This window comes from Sinocyclocheilus grahami, unplaced genomic scaffold, assembly GCF_001515645.1.
Source record: "Sinocyclocheilus grahami isolate Dianchi unplaced genomic scaffold, SAMN03320097.WGS_v1.1 scaffold375.1, whole genome shotgun sequence".
Classification (NCBI taxonomy): domain Eukaryota; kingdom Metazoa; phylum Chordata; class Actinopteri; order Cypriniformes; family Cyprinidae; genus Sinocyclocheilus; species Sinocyclocheilus grahami.
This window is the reverse complement of record NW_015505554.1, coordinates 762,997-785,208: the sequence shown is the minus strand read 5'-3', so window position 1 is coordinate 785,208 and position 22,212 is coordinate 762,997. Positions and strand designations below refer to the sequence as shown.

The 22,212-nt window shown below is 37.5% G+C and overlaps 1 protein-coding gene across 1 annotated transcript in view; it reads right to left on the bottom strand.

Moving 5' to 3' along the window:
• The window catches only part of LOC107549573 (NAD kinase-like), a 161,064-nt gene extending 139,212 nt beyond the window's left edge, over positions 1-21,852 (bottom strand). The window contains exons 1-4 of the mRNA XM_016230718.1: positions 21,660-21,852; positions 20,514-20,692; positions 5,869-5,952; positions 4,278-4,407 (exon numbers count right to left, since the gene is read on the bottom strand). Of these exons, the coding sequence (XP_016086204.1) occupies positions 4,278-4,407; positions 5,869-5,952; positions 20,514-20,692 (393 nt within the window). The 5' untranslated portion in view covers positions 21,660-21,852. The remainder of the gene's footprint in view (positions 1-4,277; positions 4,408-5,868; positions 5,953-20,513; positions 20,693-21,659) is intronic.
• Positions 21,853-22,212: the final 360 nt, after the last annotated feature.

The window sequence follows — 22,212 nt, the reverse complement described above, 5'->3', positions numbered from 1 at the left end:
ATACAAATATTTTTTATGATTAATATTCATACTAAACATATATATATACAAACCCAATTCCAAAAAAGTTGGGACACTGTACAAATTGTGAGTAAAAAAGGAATGGAATAATTTACAAATCTCATAAACTTATATTTTATTCACAATAGAATATAGATAACATATCAAATGTTGAAAGTGAGACATTTTGAAATGTCATGCCAATTATTGGCTCATTTTGGATTTCATGAGAGCTACACATTCCAAAAAAGTTGGGACAGGTAGCAATAAGAGGCCGGAAAAGTTAAATGTACATATAAGGAACAGCTGGAGGACCAATTTGCAACTTATTAGGTCAATTGGCAACATGATTGGGTATAAAAAGAGCCTCTCAGAGTGGCAGTGTCTCTCAGAAGTCAAGATGGGCAGAGGATCACCAATTCCCCCAATGCTGCGGCGAAAAATAGTGGAGCAATATCAGAAAGGAGTTTCTCAGAGAAAAATTGCAAAGAGTTTGAAGTTATCATCTACAGTGCATAATATCATCCAAAGATTCAGAGAATCTGGAACAATCTCTGTGCGTAAGGGTCAAGGCCGGAAAACCATACTGGATGCCCGTGATCTTCGGGCCCTTAGACGGCACTGCATCACATACAGGAATGCTACTGTAATGGAAATCACAACATGGGCTCAGGAATACTTCCAGAAAACATTGTTGGTGAACACAATCCACCGTGCCATTCGCCATTGCTGGCTAAAACTCTATAGGTCAAAAAAGAAGCCATATCTAAACATGATCCAGAAGCGCAGGCGTTTTCTCTGGGTCAAGGCTCATTTAAAATGGACTGTGGCAAAGTGGAAAACTGTTCTGTGGTCAGACGAATCAAAATTTGAAGTTCTTTTTGGAAAACTGGGACGCCATGTCATCTGGACTAAAGAGGACAAGGACAACCCAATTTGTTATCAGCGCTCAGTTCAGAAGCCTTCATCTCTGATGATATGGGGTTGCATGAGTGCGTGTGGCATGGGCAGCTTACACATCTGGAAAGGCACCATCAATGCTGAAAGGTATATCCAAGTTCTAGAACAACATATGCTCCCATCCAGACGTCGTCTCTTTCAGGGAAGACCTTGCATTTTCCAACATGACAATGCCAGACCACATACTGCATCAATTACAACATCATGGCTGCGTAGAAGAAGGATCCGGGTACTGAAATGGCCAGCCTGCAGCCCAGATCTTTCACCCATAGAAAACATTTGGCGCATCATAAAGAGGAAGATGCGACAAAGAAGACCTAAGACAGTTGAGCAACTAGAAGCCTGTATTACACAAGAATGGGACAACATTCCTATTCCTAAACTTGAGCAACTTGTCTCCTCAGTCCCCAGACGTTTGCAGACTGTTATAAAAAGAAGAGGGGATGCCACACAGTGGTAAACATGGCCTTGTCCCAACTTTTTTGAGATGTGTTGATGCCATGAAATTTAAAATCAACTTATTTTTCCCTTAAAATTATACATTTTCTCAGTTTAAACATTTGATATGTCATCTATGTTGTATTCTGAATAAAATATTGAAATTTGAAACTTCCACATCATTGCATTCTGTTTTTATTCACAATTTGTACAGTGTCCCAACTTTTTTGGAATCGGGTTTATACTTGCAATGCATGTTGACCTTTAAACCTTAATTTAACTTTCAACAACAGCTATTTCAGCACAACTAATGTTTTTGCACTGAGTATAAATTGTCTCCCTCTGTCCGTGTTCCGTCTGTCCGCCGTGCCAGCGCTCATTCAGTAAAGATTAAAAATGAACACAGACTGTCAGGACAGACCTTTATGCAAAAATTTAAATGTTCGCGTGAATTTGTGACATTTATACATAAGGATATGACCGTAAACTGAAAGTTTTTGTGCTGAGGACGCACACGCATCATCTGTCAAAGCGCCTGACAGGGCAAGCCATTACGCTTAAAAAAAAAAAGCTTAAAATAAAGAATTCTCATGTTTTAGGCAGCTTGGATCACGTAACTCTCCCGCAGCATCTCATTCTGTTTCCTCCACTATTTTTAGATGAATTTTGTCCATAGAAATGTGTAATTCAGTGCTGTAATTTGATGCGACCGGTGTCCTGACATTTTATCCTACCCGTCAGATTGTCCTACCAGGGTTTACTGCACATGCGCATTGCGCACATCAATATTGTGTCCTTTTTCTCACGCTGAATAACAATATTTAATATATCTGATATTTAATGTACAGGTAGCATTTTTTCGTTGTCGAATTGTACTACCCACTGTTTTAATGGGAGGTAGCAAAATCTGTCAGGGTAGCACAAATTGACAGAACACCAGCTGAAGTTGGACGTGCACTGTGGGCAGACCCGACTAATCGATAATGAGAATTGTTGTAGATGACTTTCATAATCGATAATAATCTATTTTATCGATTAGTTGTTGCAGCCCTAGTTAAACCAATCATCTGTACCACTCCAGGCCACCACCACTGACAGTGCTGACCAGAACAAACAGGCTGAGATAGCAGAGGAATACTGGGTGTTCCAAGATGTGTTCAGTAAGCACACCGGTGAGGGCACAGAGTCCGTGGCGGGAATTAGATTCAGCTCTGGGTCTGCGATGTGCTCTGGTTTGTGCTCTGTTGTAAAAACAATATTGAACCAAGAACAACTCGAAATGAGGGCTATATATACAAAGAGAAAGACTAGGGATTAAACAAGGTAATTAACTAGACACAGGTGTGACACATGAGTAGGGGTGTAACGATATTCAAACCAAATCGGAAAAACGCAATATACCACCCAATCGCGGTCTGCCCCCAGCCCACTAGAGGTTGACCCCACTTGCACCACGGCTCATCTCAAATCTGAAGATGCATGTAGAATATGGTTTGTTGAAAAGAACAACACATAAAACAGACCTATTGGATTCTCACATTACAACAGCAATGATCAAAAAATGTGGACAAACAACACGGAATGCCATATACACGCAAGTATACCAGTCATTTATGCCTTCGTCACCCGGGTGTTAAAAGTGCACAATCTCAGGTGAGACATGAACAGCACACTGTGTTTAAACTGAACTCATTTGCGCATTTTTAAGCCTTGTCAATTGAAACATTCAAGCAAAGAATAAGCGCTTGAGAACTCGTGTGTGCTGTTTTGAAAATGAGTGTCTGTGCGCACACATCCATAGCGTGTGCACACACGGAGAGCCTCGTCAGACAGTGAGTGCCGCGCAAATATCGATTTCTCTTTGAAGACTTGTGTTCGAACTGACTAACACAAAAATATATGTAAGCATGCCTGTCTTTGTGAGTATCCATGCAGACATCGTTGGCCATCTTAAGTGAACGTAAACAGTTGAGAAAGACAACGCATGTGTATCGGTATCAGTGTACTGGATCTGTGAATTATGTCTTAATGGAACAGCAGTCTATTCCTGCTGCCTGTGTTTTTAATGTTAAACAAAAAAAGACAAGGAAATCACTCACTTCTCTTGATTGAATAGCTTTTGTAACTTCAACAAGGAGTGATCTTTAATTTATACAGTGAAACACGTACTGTTATTTTACATTTGTTTTATTTTTAAATTTCCGGGCCTGAAAATTACTGTTAAACACCTGAAAAACACTGATTATTTTATTTGTATCTTTGCTCTATTGTATTTATTTGTGCTGTTGCTTGTAATTTGATTATTTGTTATTATATTCTTTATTTTTATTTGACCATAGTCCTTTTTTCTCTGAACATAGCACATACTGAACTGAACCGTGACCCTACAACCGTGAACTGAACTGAACCGTGAGCAATCTGAATCGTTACATCCCTACACATGAGGGCAAATCAAAAACCATGGTAAGAATAGAACAAAGACAGAAAACTGAAATGGGAACAGTGGAAATCTGACAAGATATCAACTCATTACAAAAGCAGAGCAAATAATAAAACTAAGCGCTACTTTGATTTATCAATTGCACAAGTAAAACACCATTACTGACTGAATTTGGCATTTGTACAGAATATGAACTTAATATAGTTTGCCATCATTTAATGTGCTCTGATGTTTTTTTAAATACAGTTCTGAGGTTTACAGATTCGCTGACCAGCATATCATCAGCTTCAGTACATGACATGAGAATACATATTCCTGTGCCAGAGCATGCCTTGTGGTCCTGAGACCTTTGTCTCCTTTTACCTTTGACACACATTCATAATGGCCACATCTGCATTTCTTCTTTTTTTGTGTGTGCAATATTTTATGGTGTTCTCACCTGTGTCAGAAAAATGCAGAGTTCTTTGAAAGGCTGTAGCAGACTGGCGTCTCTGATTTTCTTTATAATAAGGACACTTTTGGGTGGCTTGTTCCATGATACATGATGACTGGCTGGATCTTGAATATGCCTGAATGCACAGATATGAACAAACATGTTTGTCAAAATTGCATAATTTTATTAAACATTTAAGTTTATTGGGTGACAAAAATAAGCTTTTATTTCATTTTGCATAGTAATTAAGAGGTCAATTGAGAAATAAATTTTCCCTGATTGTTTGACATTTAAGAGGTCATTGTACTATAAAACACACAAAATATAAAATACACTGTGCTATTAAAGCTGAGAACTTCCCCCAAGAACAGCTCGTATTGAAACCAAGCTGCCAAAATGACTTGTTTTATACTTCCTTGTCATTATGATGTAATAGAGATAATTACAGCAGAGCAAGCTTGCCTGCACAAACACGATTAATGTAAACGTTTTAAAGAAAAAAGTATGTTTTGGTAGCTTTTGGAGCAAGGGCACCGGCATCATGCAATACCACAGCATGTGACGTCACGGGGTTGGTTTGCTCCGTTGGCTAGTGAAGTAATATAAGCATTTCTTTACTTTTTGAACACACAAATTTTATTTTAACACAAATATTTTGTTTTTCACCATAATTTGGATGAATATTCAACATCAAACTGTCTACGTCACGAAGTTTTTATCGTGGTATCCCAAACATTGTTTTCATAACGCGAGGCGCAATGTAAACAAACAGCACTCCATACAATATCATTCATGTTGCATCTTAATGTTATATCAGACCTTTCAGACATATTTACATATTTACATAAGTGGTATGTAATATATTTTATGTTCACCTGCGAATACAATTAGCTTACCTGCTGTTAACAGGACGCTTAAACTAATCACTAATCTGAACGATCGGGTTAGTGCTGCTTCATCAAGAAAGTTATTCCTCATTCTTAAGCAAATGCACACAATATTATGTCAGAATGGCGGTATTGTTTCTGACCCACTCATGCCAAACTAGCAGGTTCACAACTTCTTCCACCCGTAATGGTAGTACCGCTCGGTCCCCTTGCTGTATCGGCTCAGATGCATAAGCAGTTGCACTTATTATGGGCTCAACAGTCCTTTCAAGTTTGCCTTCCTCCATTTCAAAACAAGTGTGTGTTCAAAAAATAAAGAAATGCTTATATTACTTCACTGGCCAACCAACCCTGTGACGTCACACGCTGTGGTATTGGGGCGTAATATGGCGGCGCCCTTGCTCCAAAATCTATAACAAAACATCCTTTTTTCTTTAAAGTGGTTACATTAATCATGTTTGTTATATATATTTTTATTAAAGTGGATATCAGTTTACTAAACAATGTAAACTTGACTGACTGCTTCACTTCCACTTTAAGTGTTTAATAATAGAAAATTTTTTCCTAAAACAACAATATAGATATAAGTCGGCCCATGATTGCACCACACCTTGCTAGATAAAAAAGTGCATGAAAAGAAGGACCATAAACTCTAACTTGTCCATATGTATTGTAAAATAATCTACAGAAATAGTTAATAAAGGACTCACATGACAGCTTTAGGATTCTTCAGCATGCAGGCTTTGGGCCCAAATGTGGTGACAGGGCTTGGTCCATGAAGTGACTGTGTCCTCCTTTAAAAGAACAGAAAAATTACAATTTAAACTTTTAAGCATTGACAACATGCCCAAGCACTATTGCGCCATTGGCAATTGTCTTGAAGTCTAGAAATCAACAAATCTAGAAAAATGATGCACAGTGACCACATGCATTCAAATGGATAAATATGAGAGGGCTATGTCAATGTCTGTGATGTGTTCCACAATAGCTTGTTTGCAAACACGCGATTCTGATGACACAAGAAATTCAGATGAAGGTCAGGAAGTGAAACACAGAATGGATGAGATGGAGGAAAGTCCATATTGTACTGGTTTAGGACGTGATCCTTATGTTATGAAAAGGAGCGATTTTTCAACTAAATTGAAATACTTGCCTGCCATAGAGGCAGTGGATATAGGCTAAGCAATTGCTTACCTGAACTAACCCTGATTGCAAACAAGCTATTTCGAAAGTGAATCCTGCATTTATATGAGGGATGCGGGATATATGTCACTCCTGTACAGGCTATGTGGCCATTGGTCCTGTTAGCAGCACGTTAAATAAAACTTGTATTCAAATTCTGAATTGATTATAGCCTAGGAAACAAGAAAATAGCGCTTCCATATAATCACTAAAAAGCAGTCACTCATTATCGCAATCTCACAATGTTCCGTTATAATCAATGAAGCTCTCTAAACTGCACATATAATATCTTATTTACATCGGGTTTATGTGTGTTGTTTAGCATTGAGTGAATTCTGACTGTCTCATGCTGAATGCGTGAGAGTTGGCAGCCCTGTATCTATTTATATATTTCTTTATTAATATCTTAATATATTATTAAAATCTTAATGTTATTATATCTTATATTAACCATTTGCACACACAAGCATTATCCAACTCGGCTCCTCCCGACCACAGACGCAGGTTTACAAGACACTTTTTCCCCCCTTATGAACAACAAATTTTCGTACACGATAAAAGCTTCTTTGTAGTTTCTCGGTTTGACTAATTTCAGCATCCATAAACAAGGCAAAACATAGGCATTTTGAGTTTCTGCTAGCGATTCCTATATAGAAAAATCACTTCCTGCCCTCCAGCTGCATTTCGCGCCAAAGCAATGACGTCATGTGCAAACAACCTATTCCTACTGTCAGCTGATGTTGCAATGGCAACAATTCTTGCATTATTGTCAAACTTTTTTCCTGTTTGACACTGTAAAGCTGCTCTGACACAATCAGTATTGTATAAAGCGCTATACAAATAAAGGTGACTTGACTATGGCTCACAATAGCCACATCCATGTGATAATCTCCCATGACCAAACATACAAAACCAATTTGATCTGACAATACACTTAGAGGAAATTAGACTCTACATCTTGGCATAATGTTAACCAAGTTTGGTAAGAATCACATGCATTCCCTTGGAGAAGTATTCAAAATTCAGATCCTGCATTTAAAAAAAAAAAAAAAAAACATAAAAAATTTAATATGGCCAACTTCCTTGTGGGCTGACTGTAAATTTGAAAGTTGTCGAGATTGTTGAGATGATTGTACCATGTTTGGTTACTGAAAGTAAACCTAACCCAACCACTTTAGTCAAAGGCAGCCCTAAGGAGCTCCCCATCCACGCCCATTTCTTAGATAATAGGTGCGTTCGACTTCATGCAGCACTGCGCAGATCGATCGCAATCTGACTTGATGCAGTGCATGCCGGTTAGTAATTTTGTCCGACTTGAGATGGCGTCGACGCACGTCACTGTCAGGTGTGGCATCAAAGCACCTCGAGAGCGTTTCGAGAGCAGCCGGCTGACTCAGCCGGAGCAGTTTCTCCAGAGCGGCTGCAGGAGCGTTGATGACGACACAGCCGTTTCACGAGTGGCCAGATTCACCGCATGACAACTATCACATGTGTTTCGGGTTTATTCTAACCTTTTCAATTCCAATAATAGCCACAAATCTGTGTTTTTAGAACAGTAAAAGCTTTTTTACTGTAGTCGCAATGTTATATTGAGTCACGTTTATCATAAAACACTGATGAAAGCATATATTCCCCCACTTTATTAGTATTTAAATAGTATATATTTACGTTGAACTTTATTCTTGAACAGATGGCGATGTATTAAGCAGTATATAATCAGTATATATCTGTTGCTCATGGAAACGTTTCTGAAACGTCTGTATATTTGACAAATATTGCATTTAATTCACTTTATCTGTGATAGAGTATGCAAAAACCACGCGAGCGTCACTAACGGGAGCAGAAAGTGTCCAGCTTGACAGCACCGTTTTCAACTCCACCCCCGACTGGCTACTCTCGTTGACTGCCGTCTGTAGCCATGCTTCAAGTCGAACGCACCTATTGCCTATCAACCCTCTACATTGTGAGTAAATCACTCGCATATGCAACTAAATCTTACTCTGGGCAAATAACGCCTAACATTAGCCATTGGCTAATAAATTCTTAGATTTTACACACCAGTATGTGTGTGAGAGGCATTCAACACAGATTTTCACTCGATAAACACGCTGACTATGGAAGGCCAAAAGGGCCAAAAACACGTGAATTTTAACGCGTCAACAACGTGTTAAACACATGTATTTCACGTGTAAACAACACGTATTTAACGCGTTAAATATGTGTAGTTTACGCGTGAAAAATCAGCACGTTAAATACGTGTATTCAATGTGTTAAATACGCTGAAATACATGTGAAATACGTGTTAAATAAGCGTGAAGTATGCAGTTAAAAATCAGTTTGAACGGGTCAGTGTCATTGGCTGCAGAGGACTTGGGTCAAACCACTTCTGTGAGCTTAGGGGGGTGTACCATTCATAGACTAGGCCAGTGGTTCCCAACCCTGGTCCTCGAGGCACCCCAACACTGCACATTTTGCATGTCTCCTTAATCAAACACACCTGATTCAGGTCATCAGCTCATTAGTAGAGCCTTCAAGACCTGAAATTTGGTGTGTCAGAGAAAGGAGACATGCAAAATGTGCATTGTTGGGGTGCCTCCAGGATCAGGGTTGGGAACCACTGGACTAGGCAACCACCATTTAACATGCAATAGATCAGCTTATTCAGCCTAATTGTTTTTTTTTTCTTTTTCTTTTGCTGCTTCTTTTTTTTGTATAGCCTGTAGAAATAATATATTTAAATTGCAGTTTTATGAAAAATTTGATAAAAAATTTAATTGCCTCGTTTTTCTCCACTCATGCCTTTTTGTAAATAAACACATTAGTGGACATTCTAGCTTTATCAGTGATCAAACTTAAGTTAACATCTAAGCATTAACATTTGTCTGGGGAAATCAGTTACAATGGAGGTAAGCAATCAATGCAGGTTTAAGATACTGACCATTGCAATCAATATTTGTCTTTGGAAAACAATCAATATCTTTGTAATCAACAGCTTTTATTGTGCTTACATTTACAGCTATCGCCAGCAGGTGGCACTTATTGAAACCTCTTTTTGTTCAGTGATTCTGCACTTTTTGTTCAGCGATTATGCACTCATCAGACAAACAGTAATTAGGTACACAGGTGATGTTATAATGGCGCTTTTCCACTGTGTGCTCGGTTTGCGTTTCCACTGCAGTTTAGTATCGCTTTAGAATGGGCGGAATTATTCACATGTCATTATAGTTGCCCCGCCTCTACTGCCGCGACTCCTGAAAAACTTTTTCATTCCACGTCGCCCCATCAAGCTCTCGCTGGATCCGCTCCTCTGCTATCAATGGAGGAATGTCTGTACTTCCTCAACAGACAACGAAACAACCACTTTTTGGTTGCTAAAAAAAGGTGCGCTCGTTCAAAACAGGTGCGTTCGATCCTTTGCTGGCTGTGCTGATTTAAATCTAGCGGTTCTGTTGTGTTTGTGGCGCAAGTTCAGGGTCAGGACAACAGAAGTATTCTACTGCTACCACCATTAAAGATCCTCCTATTTCCTTTTTTTTTTGTTATTGAAGAATGTTCGGAACAACATGAGGGTGAAAAAATGGAAGAATTTTCATTTTTGGGCGAACTATCCCTTTAAGTCCTGTTATGATCTTACAAATTCAGTGTTTTAAATGGGTTCCAAATTGAAATCAGTGGTTACTAAAGAGACAAGATATTACTCTGACTGAAGTTGTTTCAATTTGTACTTACCTCAGACTTGTCAGCAGCTTAATGTCCTTATATCTTATATATAGCTTCATATCCTTTATGTCTTTAAACATACAATGCTTTAATAGTACAATAATATAAGTGCAATAAATTAAACGGTGCAATACTCAGATCTATATTTTCTACTGTATAGTTTCATAAGTAGAGTATATGTACAAGTAATATTAATTTTTAAGATTTCACATATGCTTTTATTTCTTTTTTATATGTGAGCAATGGTAACATGACCCAATTTACACCCTGGGATCAATAAATTATATCTATTATCTAATTTATTTTCCACAAATGTGATTATATCTTACCAGGTTTCAAATATAAATACGGTCTATAAAAATAAATAATGTCTATGTTATAAGATTTTGTTATAAGAAAAATTTCACCTAAAAATTAGCACCAAATAAAATCAGTCAAATCCATTAACAAAAATATATATAGTTTTATTTTCACATTGCAATAGAACCAATCGACAAGAAGCTACTGTTGCAGAATATTAATTACGGTTTGCAGTGCATCAATAGCCGGATTTTTGACAGGTCCTGCAAGAACGTCCACATCCTGCAGTTGTTGCATCTGGGTCCAAAAATCTCATGACAGTGAGTGATGATGTATGTTTGCCTCTAAAGACATCCTTTGACAAACATCTGATTTGGTGTGTGGTGACCAGCAATGTGCAATCCATGATTGTTCCACTGTTCCTTGAAAACCTCAAAGTCCCGGTTATTCCGTGGAAGGTACACATAATGCAGTGCGCAGATGTGTAGCTCATTGGTACAGTCAATGACTCTGGAGGTACACATCAGTCATACCCCGCCATAGATCTCCCCAAAGTCTCTTGATCCTCTGGTTGTGGACACTTCTACTACGGATGGCACTTTCACTTATAGATCCACAATAAATGTTCATAAACAAACAAACAAACGGTATTGTTTTCTCCTCCGTGGTCACATCTAACGTGAGATGGAACTCCATACCTAGCTGTGGCTTGTACAAACTGGTTAAACACTGTGCCAGCCCTCTTGTCAGAAGCTTGCAAAAATACAACCAGTCTGCTGAAGCCACAGATTCCCCCATGGATCACTATTCTATATTCTAGGCTAGATGTGAAATGTTAAAAATTAAGATTACTTGTACATATGCTCCACTTTTGAAACTAATGTATACAGTAAAAAAATAGAGTATTGCACAGTTTAATTTATTGCACTTATATTCTTGTACTATTAAAGCATTGAATGCTTAAATATATAAAGGATATGAAACTGTATATAAGATATAAGGACATTAAGCTGCTGACAAGTCTGAGGTAAGTACGCCCCTGGACTGTCTGCGTGTATGTTTTCGTCCCCATGTGCTCTCCGTGACCCAGTTTCTGTTTCTGGTTGATTGTATGATTTGGTTCAGGTGTGTCTTTGCAATTACCCTCATTACCCCATGTATTTAAACCCCAGTCTGTGCAGTCTGTCTTTGTCAGGTCTTAATGTTATGTGTGTCTTCAGCCATTCCTAGTGTGGATTACCCCTTGTTCTGGATTACATTAACCCTTTAAACCCGAGGTGTCCCACCTTCATGAAAAAATTCTAAATCACATTACTAAGCATCCCCTGAATGGAATAACACAAAATAGGTAAAGATTAAAGCAAAATTTTAAAGCTTAGAATCTCAACTTTTTAATGAATGTAATTTGAATGCTTAAATATATAAAGGATATGAAACTGTATATAAGATATAAGGACATTAAGCTGCTGACAAGTCTGAGGTAAGTACGCCCCTGGACTGTCTGCGTGTATGTTTTCGTCCCCATGTGCTCTCCGTGACCCAGTTTCTGTTTCTGGTTGATTGTATGATTTGGTTCAGGTGTGTCTTTGCAATTACCCTCATTACCCCATGTATTTAAACCCCAGTCTGTGCAGTCTGTCTTTGTCAGGTCTTAATGTTATGTGTGTCTTCAGCCATTCCTAGTGTGGATTACCCCTTGTTCTGGATTACATTAACCCTTTAAACCCGAGGTGTCCCACCTTCATGAAAAAATTCTAAATCACATTACTAAGCATCCCCTGAATGGAATAACACAAAATAGGTAAAGATTAAAGCAAAATTTTAAAGCTTAGAATCTCAACTTTTTAATGAATGTAATTATTTCGATCAACTCTTAACGAGCGCTAAGCAGTCCCTGTAAACCGACGTGTACCGTGGGCGGGACGCCCCCCCCTCCACAATATTACTAATCATATTTTTCAAACCACTGCCTTGATCAACAAAAAATGGATATCATTTGAAAGCTCCTAAGTAACTCCAAAAGTAGTGCCGAGTTATTTGCTGATAAATGACAAAAAAAAAATTATAATTTACAAAATATGTTTTTTTTTTTGTGCCATGTACTCTAATATGTCAAAAATATCATACAGCTTGGATAGTCATGTGTCATATGTCATTTGAAAGGTCTCATCGAGTAGACTAAAACAAGCATAATTGTTTGGGGCTTTGAATAAACTAGAGCGAGTTTTTGTACAAGAAGTCACCCCCAGACCCATATGAAAATAATATATTGATGTCACTGTTTTACTTGTAACTTCATAAAACATGATCCAGGATGATCAGATCCTGGAAAATTATGCACCATTATTTAGAGCAGATTCTCTGATTAAAAAGAGCCCAAAACCATTATAATCGGTCATTTATATCTAAAGATTTTCCTCATGAATATATAACACACATAAAACTGCACAGGCAGCATGTAGTTTAGCCAAAAAAATCTAAGGTAGCTGTCATGTAGCATTTTCGCTCATAACTTCATGAAACATGCATTTATCATAGAAAACGACACGTCACTATATATGCAGAAAATTCTCCCGATTACAAAGTGCCCAAACTTACCATAATCCATTGTTTAGATCTAAAGATATATGTGTTATAGCTCTCATAAAGCTATAACACAGAGAAAAGAATTAGGTCATGTAAAAAATCAGAGGTTGCAGTCCTGTGCCGTTTTAGCTCATAACTTCACCAAACATGCATAGATCTTGAAAAACCGCACAGCATTATTTTCAGAAAATTCTCCAGATTAAAAAGAGCCCACATTTATCATAATCCGTCGATCAAATCGAAATATTTCGTTCATAGAGCTGTAACACATGAAAGCAGACAGGCGCACTGAGGCGCTGCAAAAAGACAGCTCTATGCTTCACGTTGCGTTTTCATTCATAACTTCAAGAAACATGCATAGATCATGAAAAACCGCAAGTCATTATTTTCAGAAAATTCTCCCGATTAAAATGAGCCCAGAGTTACCATAATCCATCAATGAGATCCAAAGATATTGCTCATATTGCTATAACACATAAAGCCCAAGGGCGCACTTCAATTTGCACTTTTATTCGTAACTTTATGAAACATGCATTAGATCATGGAAAATTGGACATGATTATTTTCAGAAAATTCTCCCGATTAAAAGGAGCCCAAACTCACCGTAATTCGTTCATTGGATCTAAATATATTACTTAAGATATTATCACACACATGAAACAATTCATTTGAGAAAAACATAGGTTACGTTTTCATTCATAACTTCACGAAGCATGCATAGATGGAAATTTGCACGTCATTATTTTCAGAAAATTCTCTCAATTAAAATGAGCCCAATCATTCCATAATCTGTCATTTAGATCTAAAGATATTCATCATCGAATTATAACACATAAAACTCCAAATGCGCACATGCTGCAATATTCTCATGGTTTTTTACGCTTATTTCATGAAACATGCTCCGATTGTGGAAAATTGTATATCATTATTTACAGCAGATTCTCACGATTGAAATGAGTCCAAAATTAAAAACAATCCATTGCATCTTTCGTGTGTAAATAATACCTAAACCCACTTGGCAAGCAGAATGTAAAACCTGTAATGTTTCTGTCTATTTTATCTTTTATATAACCTTTTTTTTTTTAAATAATTAGGTATCATTTTAAAGCTTAGAAATTCAGTTTTCGAATGCATCCAACCATTTCGATCAACTCCTAACCAGTGCTGCCTAGTTCGTCTAAACCGGAGTGTACCGCCGATGGACGCCCCCTAGCGAAGAAAAAAAGAATACGCATATTTTTCAAAATATCTGCCTCAATCAACACAAAATAGGTGTCATTGAAAGTTTGGAGTCTGACCTTTACAATGCATGTGGCCACTTTGATTAACTCCTAGGTAGTGCTGAGTTATTTTCATAATTTATGAAAAATGTTTTTGTTCCATGTACTCTAATATGTCAGAAACATCATACAGCTCAGATAGTCATGAGTCATATGTCATTTGAAAGGTCTCATCGACTGGAATAAAACAAGTATGATTATATAATATTTGGGGCTTTGACTAAACTTGAGTGAGGCATTACTTCAAATTCAAAACAACAATTTCAAAACTGTAAAGGGCTAAGATAAGGGCTATTTTGGTTCCAAATGCTGTAACTTTTGATTACTTCATGATATCACCACAAATACACACGTTGGGGAAGAAAGTCATATACACCTAGGATGCTTTGAGGGTGAGTAAAACACAGGCTAATTTTCATTTTTGGGTGAACTAACCCTTTAAGTTTGATCACTGTTAAAGCTAGAATGTCCACTAATGTGTCTATTTACAAAAAGGCATGAGTTTTTCATTAAACTGCAATTTAAATTCTATAGGCTATACAAAAAAAAAAAGAAAAGGAAAAAAAAGACAAAATAATTAGGCTGAATAAGATGATCTATTGCATGTTAAATGGTGGTTGCCCAGTCTATGAATGGTACACCATGTATTTAACATGTTGAATACACGTAATAAACTTTTTTCACGCGTAAACGACACTTATTAACGTGTTAAATACGTGTTATTTACGCGTGAAATACACGTGTTTAACGCGTTGTTGACGTGTTAAAATTCACGTGTTTTTGGCCCTTTTGGCCCTTTTGGCCTACCATAGCTGACTGAGCGCTTGAGAGTTTCGCTCTCCGTCAAGCGATCTGTACTATTTGGATGCGCTCAGGATCATGTCATGTACTCAATGGATGCGCGTATGTAGTATGTGGCGTATGTAGCACGCAGCGCACCTGTATTTGACGTACCGTAAACTAGTGTAAAGGAGCACGACTCGCCGTCGCTTTACTGATAGCGCTGTGTTTCTCAGGCATGCAAAGAGAGAGAGTGAGAGTCTTGCATACCACGCTGAATCGACACGCTACATGAAAACCATATTATTTGTTGCATTTTCCTGTCAAAATAACAGAGTTCATTTAGAATTATCCAGGTTTTAAGAACAAGCAGAAGATATGCCGGTTTCTTGGCAGTGGGCGGAGCTAATGCTCTCATTGGCTGGCGCTCATCTTTTACCGTCCCTGTTTTGATTTCAGCAAATCAGTTCGAGCAAACGCTGACAACGTGATTAATATTCATGAACCCAGCAGATAATAGTAGTAGTAGTATCTTTTAATAATAATTACTATTACCTATAACCAACAATATCTTAAACACCACCACCAGTCCTAAGTTCAGTTAAAATGACAAATATGCATTAATTCATGGTTACCAAGTTTTAGTTCTAATCACTAGTTCTATCATTAAATAGTGCTTAATTATCATAATATCATAATATAATGCTTGATTGGCTGAAGTTAAGAGTGCACATTCAGTTATTTAAGAAGCTGTTCCATTTTACAAAGATAAGCTGATTGGGTGGAATCATGTGTGTGTGTACCTACTTAACCATATTTTGGGGACAAATTTGTACCCAAAAGTGAGCAAAACCTGACCAAATCGGCAAAAACATCAATCTGTGGATGTCCTCGTTTGTAAAAGTGTTATAAAAATAAAGTAAACAGATTTTTTTACTTTTGAAATTGTAAAAATGCAGAAAGTTTTCTGTGAGGGGTAGGGTTAGGGGTGGGTTTAGGTTAAAAAGTGTATAACTATATGTATATAAAAACAATCAAAGTCTATGTAATGTCCCCATTTAGATAGCTAAGTAAACGTGTCTGTGTGTGTGTAAAATAGTATATCAGTCTGGCGAGTAAACAAAAACATTTACTAGCCAATGGCGATTATATTGCCAAGGTGTGCATAGAGGGTTGCCTATGACGGCTAAGAATACTGAGGCCTGTGCCGAATTTCATGAAATTTTAACCATGCTAAGAGCCTCAAAAACATCGGAAAAGAGTACTAACATTGGATAGATAAAGATATCAAGAATTCAGTTTTGATATTATTCTGACCAAGTTTAAAGCTATTGGGTAAATATAAGATGATGATAAACTTGTTGTAAATGACATTTTCTGCTGCCAGTTGCTGGCGCAATAAATAGATTAAATAGATCACAATAGATTAAAATGCATAAATTAGCATTTTCCATTTTCTTCACCTATCACTCTTAAAATCACTTTTGAATGAACAAATGTTACTTACTAACTCCACAGTATAAACTTGTTAAATCATCTAAACCCACAACATGTATGTTAGACCCTATTCCATCTAAGCTACTAAAAGAGGTGCTTCCAGAAGTCATAGATCCTCTTCTGAATATTATTAATAGGGATGCACGATATATCGGCCACCATATCGGTATCGGCCCATATCGGCTCATTTTTTCTGTTATCGGTATCGGCCTGATAAGAAAATTTGGCCGATATCTTAAAGCCGATAAATAATGCATTATTTCCTTCAGAGACACTTCAGATGCGCGCTGTTCGTTTGCAGCCTTTTGTGCTCATCATTGTCACTAGGATATGTCCCAAAAGCCTTCAAGCTGGCTGTTATTAAGCCTCTCATTAAAATACCACAACTTGATCCCAGAGAATTAGTTAATTACAGACCGATCTCAAATCTCCCTTTTCTGTCAAAAATACTAGAAAAGGTAGTCTCCTCACAACTATGTTCCTTCTTAGAGAAAAATTGTATCTGTGAGGATAATAATCTCTTCCAGTAATCTCTCTATTAATAAATCATCTTCCACTGTCAATAAGCGTGATAGCCTGCTTGATATCAGCACTCAATCACACCAACTCTGCTCTAACTGTCGACTGATTAGCAGTGGGACTAATCAGATTGCCCCTTAGTGGATGGCTAAAGATTTTCTAGCTTGTATTCATAATTACTTGAGTGTATGACTCTGAATAAACAGGTTCTCATGCCCCCCTTAACAGGTGCTGGCACCCACCTTGGAGGGCGCGCCCCACAGGTTGAAAACCCCTGACCTAGAACACTGTCTAAGACTCGAAGGCTGCTCTGTTAATTCCTCGTCATCAGTTAGGAACCTAGGTGTGCTATTTGATAGCAATCTTTCCTTTGAAAGCCACATTTCTAGCATTTGTAGAACAGCATTTTTCCATATTAAAAATATATCTAAATTACAACCTATGCTCTCAATGTCAAATACAGAAACGTTAATTAATGCGTTCATGACCTCAAGGTTAGATTATTGTAATGCTTTATTGGGTGGTTGCTCTGCGCGCTTAATAAACAATCTCCAGCTGGTCCAAAATGCAGCAGCTAGAATTCTTACTAGAACCAGGAAGTATGATCATATTAGCCTGGTTCTGTCAACTCTGCGCACTGGCTATTAAACCTATTAAACATCGTATAGATTTTAAAATCTTGCTAATTACTTATAAAGCCCTGCATGGTTTAGCTCCTCAGTACTTGAGTGAGCTCATATCACATTATAGTCCTTCACGTCCGCTGCGATCTCAAAACTCTGGCCATTTGATAATACCTAGAATATCAAAATCAACTGCGGGTGGCAGATCCTTTTCCTGTTTAGCGTCCAAACTCTGGAACAATCTACATAACATTGTTCGGGAGGCAGACACACTCTGTCAGTTTAAATTTAGATTAAAGACCCATCTCTTTAACCTGGCATACACATAATATACATCATCACATTTCTATAATTCAAATCCATTAAAGGATGGTTAGACCGCATTCATTTGGTCAACCGGAACCGGGAACACTTTCCATAACGTGTATGTGATGTACTCACTACATCATAAGAAGAGTGGCATCTACACTAATATTAGTCTCTTTTCATTCTTATTCCGAGGTCACCGTAGCCACCAGCTCCAGTCTGTATCCAGATCAGATGGTGGATCAGCACCTAGAGACGACCTCTACAGCCCTGAATGTCAGCGGAGACCATGTCAACTAAATGAGCTCCAGAGACAGATCTCCTGCGAATTTGTCCAGACAAATTAATTATAGGTAGGACACTGGAAATCTGGCAGTTAGATGTTTTAGTAATGAAAATTATCTACATAAAAAGAATTTAGCTCAAACTTGATTTTTACTCCTATTTTGAAGTTACTGTACTCTGCCTTTGCATTGTCGGCAAAAAGTGAGAAGTCACGCCAAGGCAAAAGGCAGTAACTTCCACATTATATACAATATTCGGTTGCTGATCACCATTTACAAAATCATTAGTAACACCTGTATAAAATCTAGTGATCACGGGCGGTCTCATAGGCTATAACATACAGTAATGTGACTGCATTAATTTTTTTCCGATCGTAACAGCTAGACAAAATGTTAAACTTGTGAGTGGATATACCGTTTTGCAACCAATTTATTTGAGATATTCACTAACGTTAAAGGTTGCGAGACAGTTAGACAGTTGAACATCAAATTGAATGAAAATAGCCTAAACTAAAAGAACGACTTGTGGATTGATGTGAATGCCAGTGAGTAGGAAACATGCTCAGAATGCTTGTGGATTAAACATCTCCGATAACGTTCATTGCCATGGATTTATCGGGCTACAAGAAAAGGTAGGATATGGAAATAAATTGCGAACTGCTAGGCTACTACTGATTTTATGTGATCATACGCTGTCACGGCATTCGAGTCCACGAGTGTGCAGAAGTGGGCATCCACAGACTGACAGGCTGGCACTGATAGAATAATCTGCATTATAAAAAGAAAGAAAAAAGTTTAAAGATTATTTATGGTTAATTATTGTTGCCAAGTTATCTAGTCTTTGCTTGTTTACAGTGCTCTGTTATATGGAGCCGTTTGCTAGATCGCAATCTGTTGGCAATTTTTTAGACAAACGAATTAGATAAGATGTATGAAATAACAAAAGCTACATCGTGATTTAAATGCGGCAGACTTTAATGGACAGTAAACCAAAGACAGAATACCGTATAACTCCAGGCCCGCACAGTAACTTCATATTGACGCACGGCTAAACAAAGGCAGAGCACCGTAACTCAATTTGAGCATTCCAAAACAAAGTCAAAGAGCAGTAACTGTAATTATTTTCTCGAAAAAAACAAGAAAATTGACTCAAGATACTTATCCACATGATAAAGGAGGTCTTGAATATCTCAAAAATATCAATAACTAATTTTTGACCAAAAACAAAGTTACGGTCTTTTGCCTTTGCACGGCAGAACTGGCCCCTCAACTGAGCCTGGTTTCTCAATTTCTGTCACCGATAGAGTTTTGGTTCCTTGCCACCGTCGCCTTTGGCTTGCTTAGTTGGGGACACTTCATTTCTGGCAATATTGTCGGCTTGATTGCACAGACACTAATTGAAGAGAACTGAACTGAGCTGGCAATGACATCGCTGAATCAACAATGAACTGGCTTTAACTGAAAAATTTACTATTGTCCTCCTGCATTATCGACACTATTTTCCTGTTTAACACTGTAAAGCTGCTTTGACACAATCTATATTATATAAAGCACTATATAAACAAAGGCGACTTAACGTGACGCATCTGAGTGATAAATAAACCGCAGTTTATCATTCAGTTTAATAGCATCAAGTTAAAGAGGGTACATTTTATCATTCAGCTGTACTGTGCGCATGCATTTCAGATACTTACATAATGTTATTTCTCTGTTCATGCAATAAATGCGCGTCCTTGAATAAACAGGGCTTTCCTTCAACTGTTCAAGTAATGTCAATGGTATGACCCATTTCAAGTACGACCAAAATTACATTTTAAAATCAGTTCAAGCTATTAGAAATGTATCCTCATACTTATAAGTAAAATTTCATATTATGAGATTATTTATTTCTGTAACTTTTCTTGCTCTGAAATTAACAATTTTACCCTATATTACTCAAACATTCCTCCTAAAACTGCAGTATTTTATCATATAGAATAAAGCCATATTTCAGCAGTAGTGTCCACACAATGAGTTAGAAGCTTTATCAGTGGTTTGACTCAAGACTATAGCACTTATTGTGAGAGAGCTGTCATCATCTGCTGTCCTGAGGAGGGATCAATCATGAGCTGCTCAGAAAATGTGTTGAGAGTTATGGACAGAACAGAACGGAAAGGACTAACACCTTCTCAGCTGAAACACATATTAACAGACAAGACTAAAGGCACTTGTTTACTCTATCTTTAATTGAGTCTAAGTCTAATTTTAGTCTTTACCCTGACAGAGAGTCTTGTTTTACCTGAACTTGGCAGAGCTAGGTGCTGATGGCATAGACATACTCCTGGCTTTAGTTCTGCTCCGGAACACTTTTCCACATAAAGGCTCCTCACTGCAATCACAGGCTGAGCAACAGTAGGAAAAAGGCTCTGAGCTTTCATCTGACTTTAGCGTCAACTTAGACTCTACAGAACCCTCCATCTGGATACAAAAGATGGAATAAAACAGCAATATATGAGTGTAAGTTCACAAACAGATTGGATACACACAGAAAAATACAGGCTGTCAAGTTTTTTTTCTTAGGCCTAACATGCAACATGTGTTCAGGAAAAGAGTTGGGAAAATCACACATAACAGAGAGAAACAATCCTCTGTATACCCTCCACCAGTTTAAACTTTGTTCCACATACCCTTAAGCCTGTTGAAACTGTAGCAAGCTCTTAAGGTATTAGACAAAAAGTCAAATAAAATTTTTATTTATTTATTTATGAGCTGGGAATGCTTCAATTTCCCTTCAATCGATTCAATTTACTGATTTAGTGATGTTTTTTTAAATATCCTAAATGGTTTTGATCCACCCATATTCAAGGAGTATATAAAACAAATAACATGAAGGTACAGAAGAGCTGACACAAGGTGGGATTGCATTTTTTATAAGGGATTTTAGTGTAATAACTGTAATTTATGTACTTTTTACTTTTATATTAACGTGAAAAATTAGCCATCTTGGCTAAATGCCTTAAAAGAAAATGAACCACAAGCAACATTTGTAAAAAATAAAGTTGATTAAATTAAATGTCAATAAGCGGTCCCCACTACTTCTTGAAACAAAGTGATGCCCTTGAACCATATCGATGTACAACTTATGCCATTGTAGTTACAAGATAAAAAACAAACAAGACAAGGGATCTGTAGAGTGAGCATTTATTACTACAAAATGCATGAAAGCACTGATTGTCCTTTCTAGTTTATAAGCTTGTGAACTAATTAAACAGCATTTTTGTCGCGATCCGAGTAAAAGATAATGCATGCACCTGCTATGGACACAGTCCTGTACACGTCAATAATACGCTATTGCTACAAACGCTTTATTTTACAGAATATTTTATGAAATAAAAAGCACAGGTTAAGTGCTTTAGCCGCTAATGTGCCAGCTCAGTAGAAGTACCTCAATTAGGCTTGATCCCGATCCTTTCAAACATACAAACAAAAAAGTAGATTAGCCCACTGTGTGGCTAGCAATTACAGCAGGCGTTATCCCCTTTGACTCTGAATGTAGGATATTAGTACTTCCATTGCTATATGTTTCGGTACGTAGACAGGGCTAACCGGTTCAACAGTCTCTCTTTCAGCTGTCATCTGTACACGAGCGGAACACTTCCTCGAGACGACATCACACCTGCGCCCATTGGATTATTCAGAAAGGCGGGTCTTGCTTTGAGTAATGAGCATTCATTACTTAAAGCTGCAGTCCGTAACTTTTTTTTGTTAAAAATTATCCGAAATAAATATTTTAATAAATACTTTTCTCACAGCAGCCAGAATAATTAAATGTATCATTTTAATGGCGGATTGTAATCCATAAAGGATTATGTGTTTATGAAACACATGTGAATGAAATTAAATTATATTCCAGTTATAAATGTGCTTCTGATTACAGATAGCCTGGGATTACAAAGAATTGTATTTTAAAGAAAACCAGTTCGAAGGGAGCATAATTT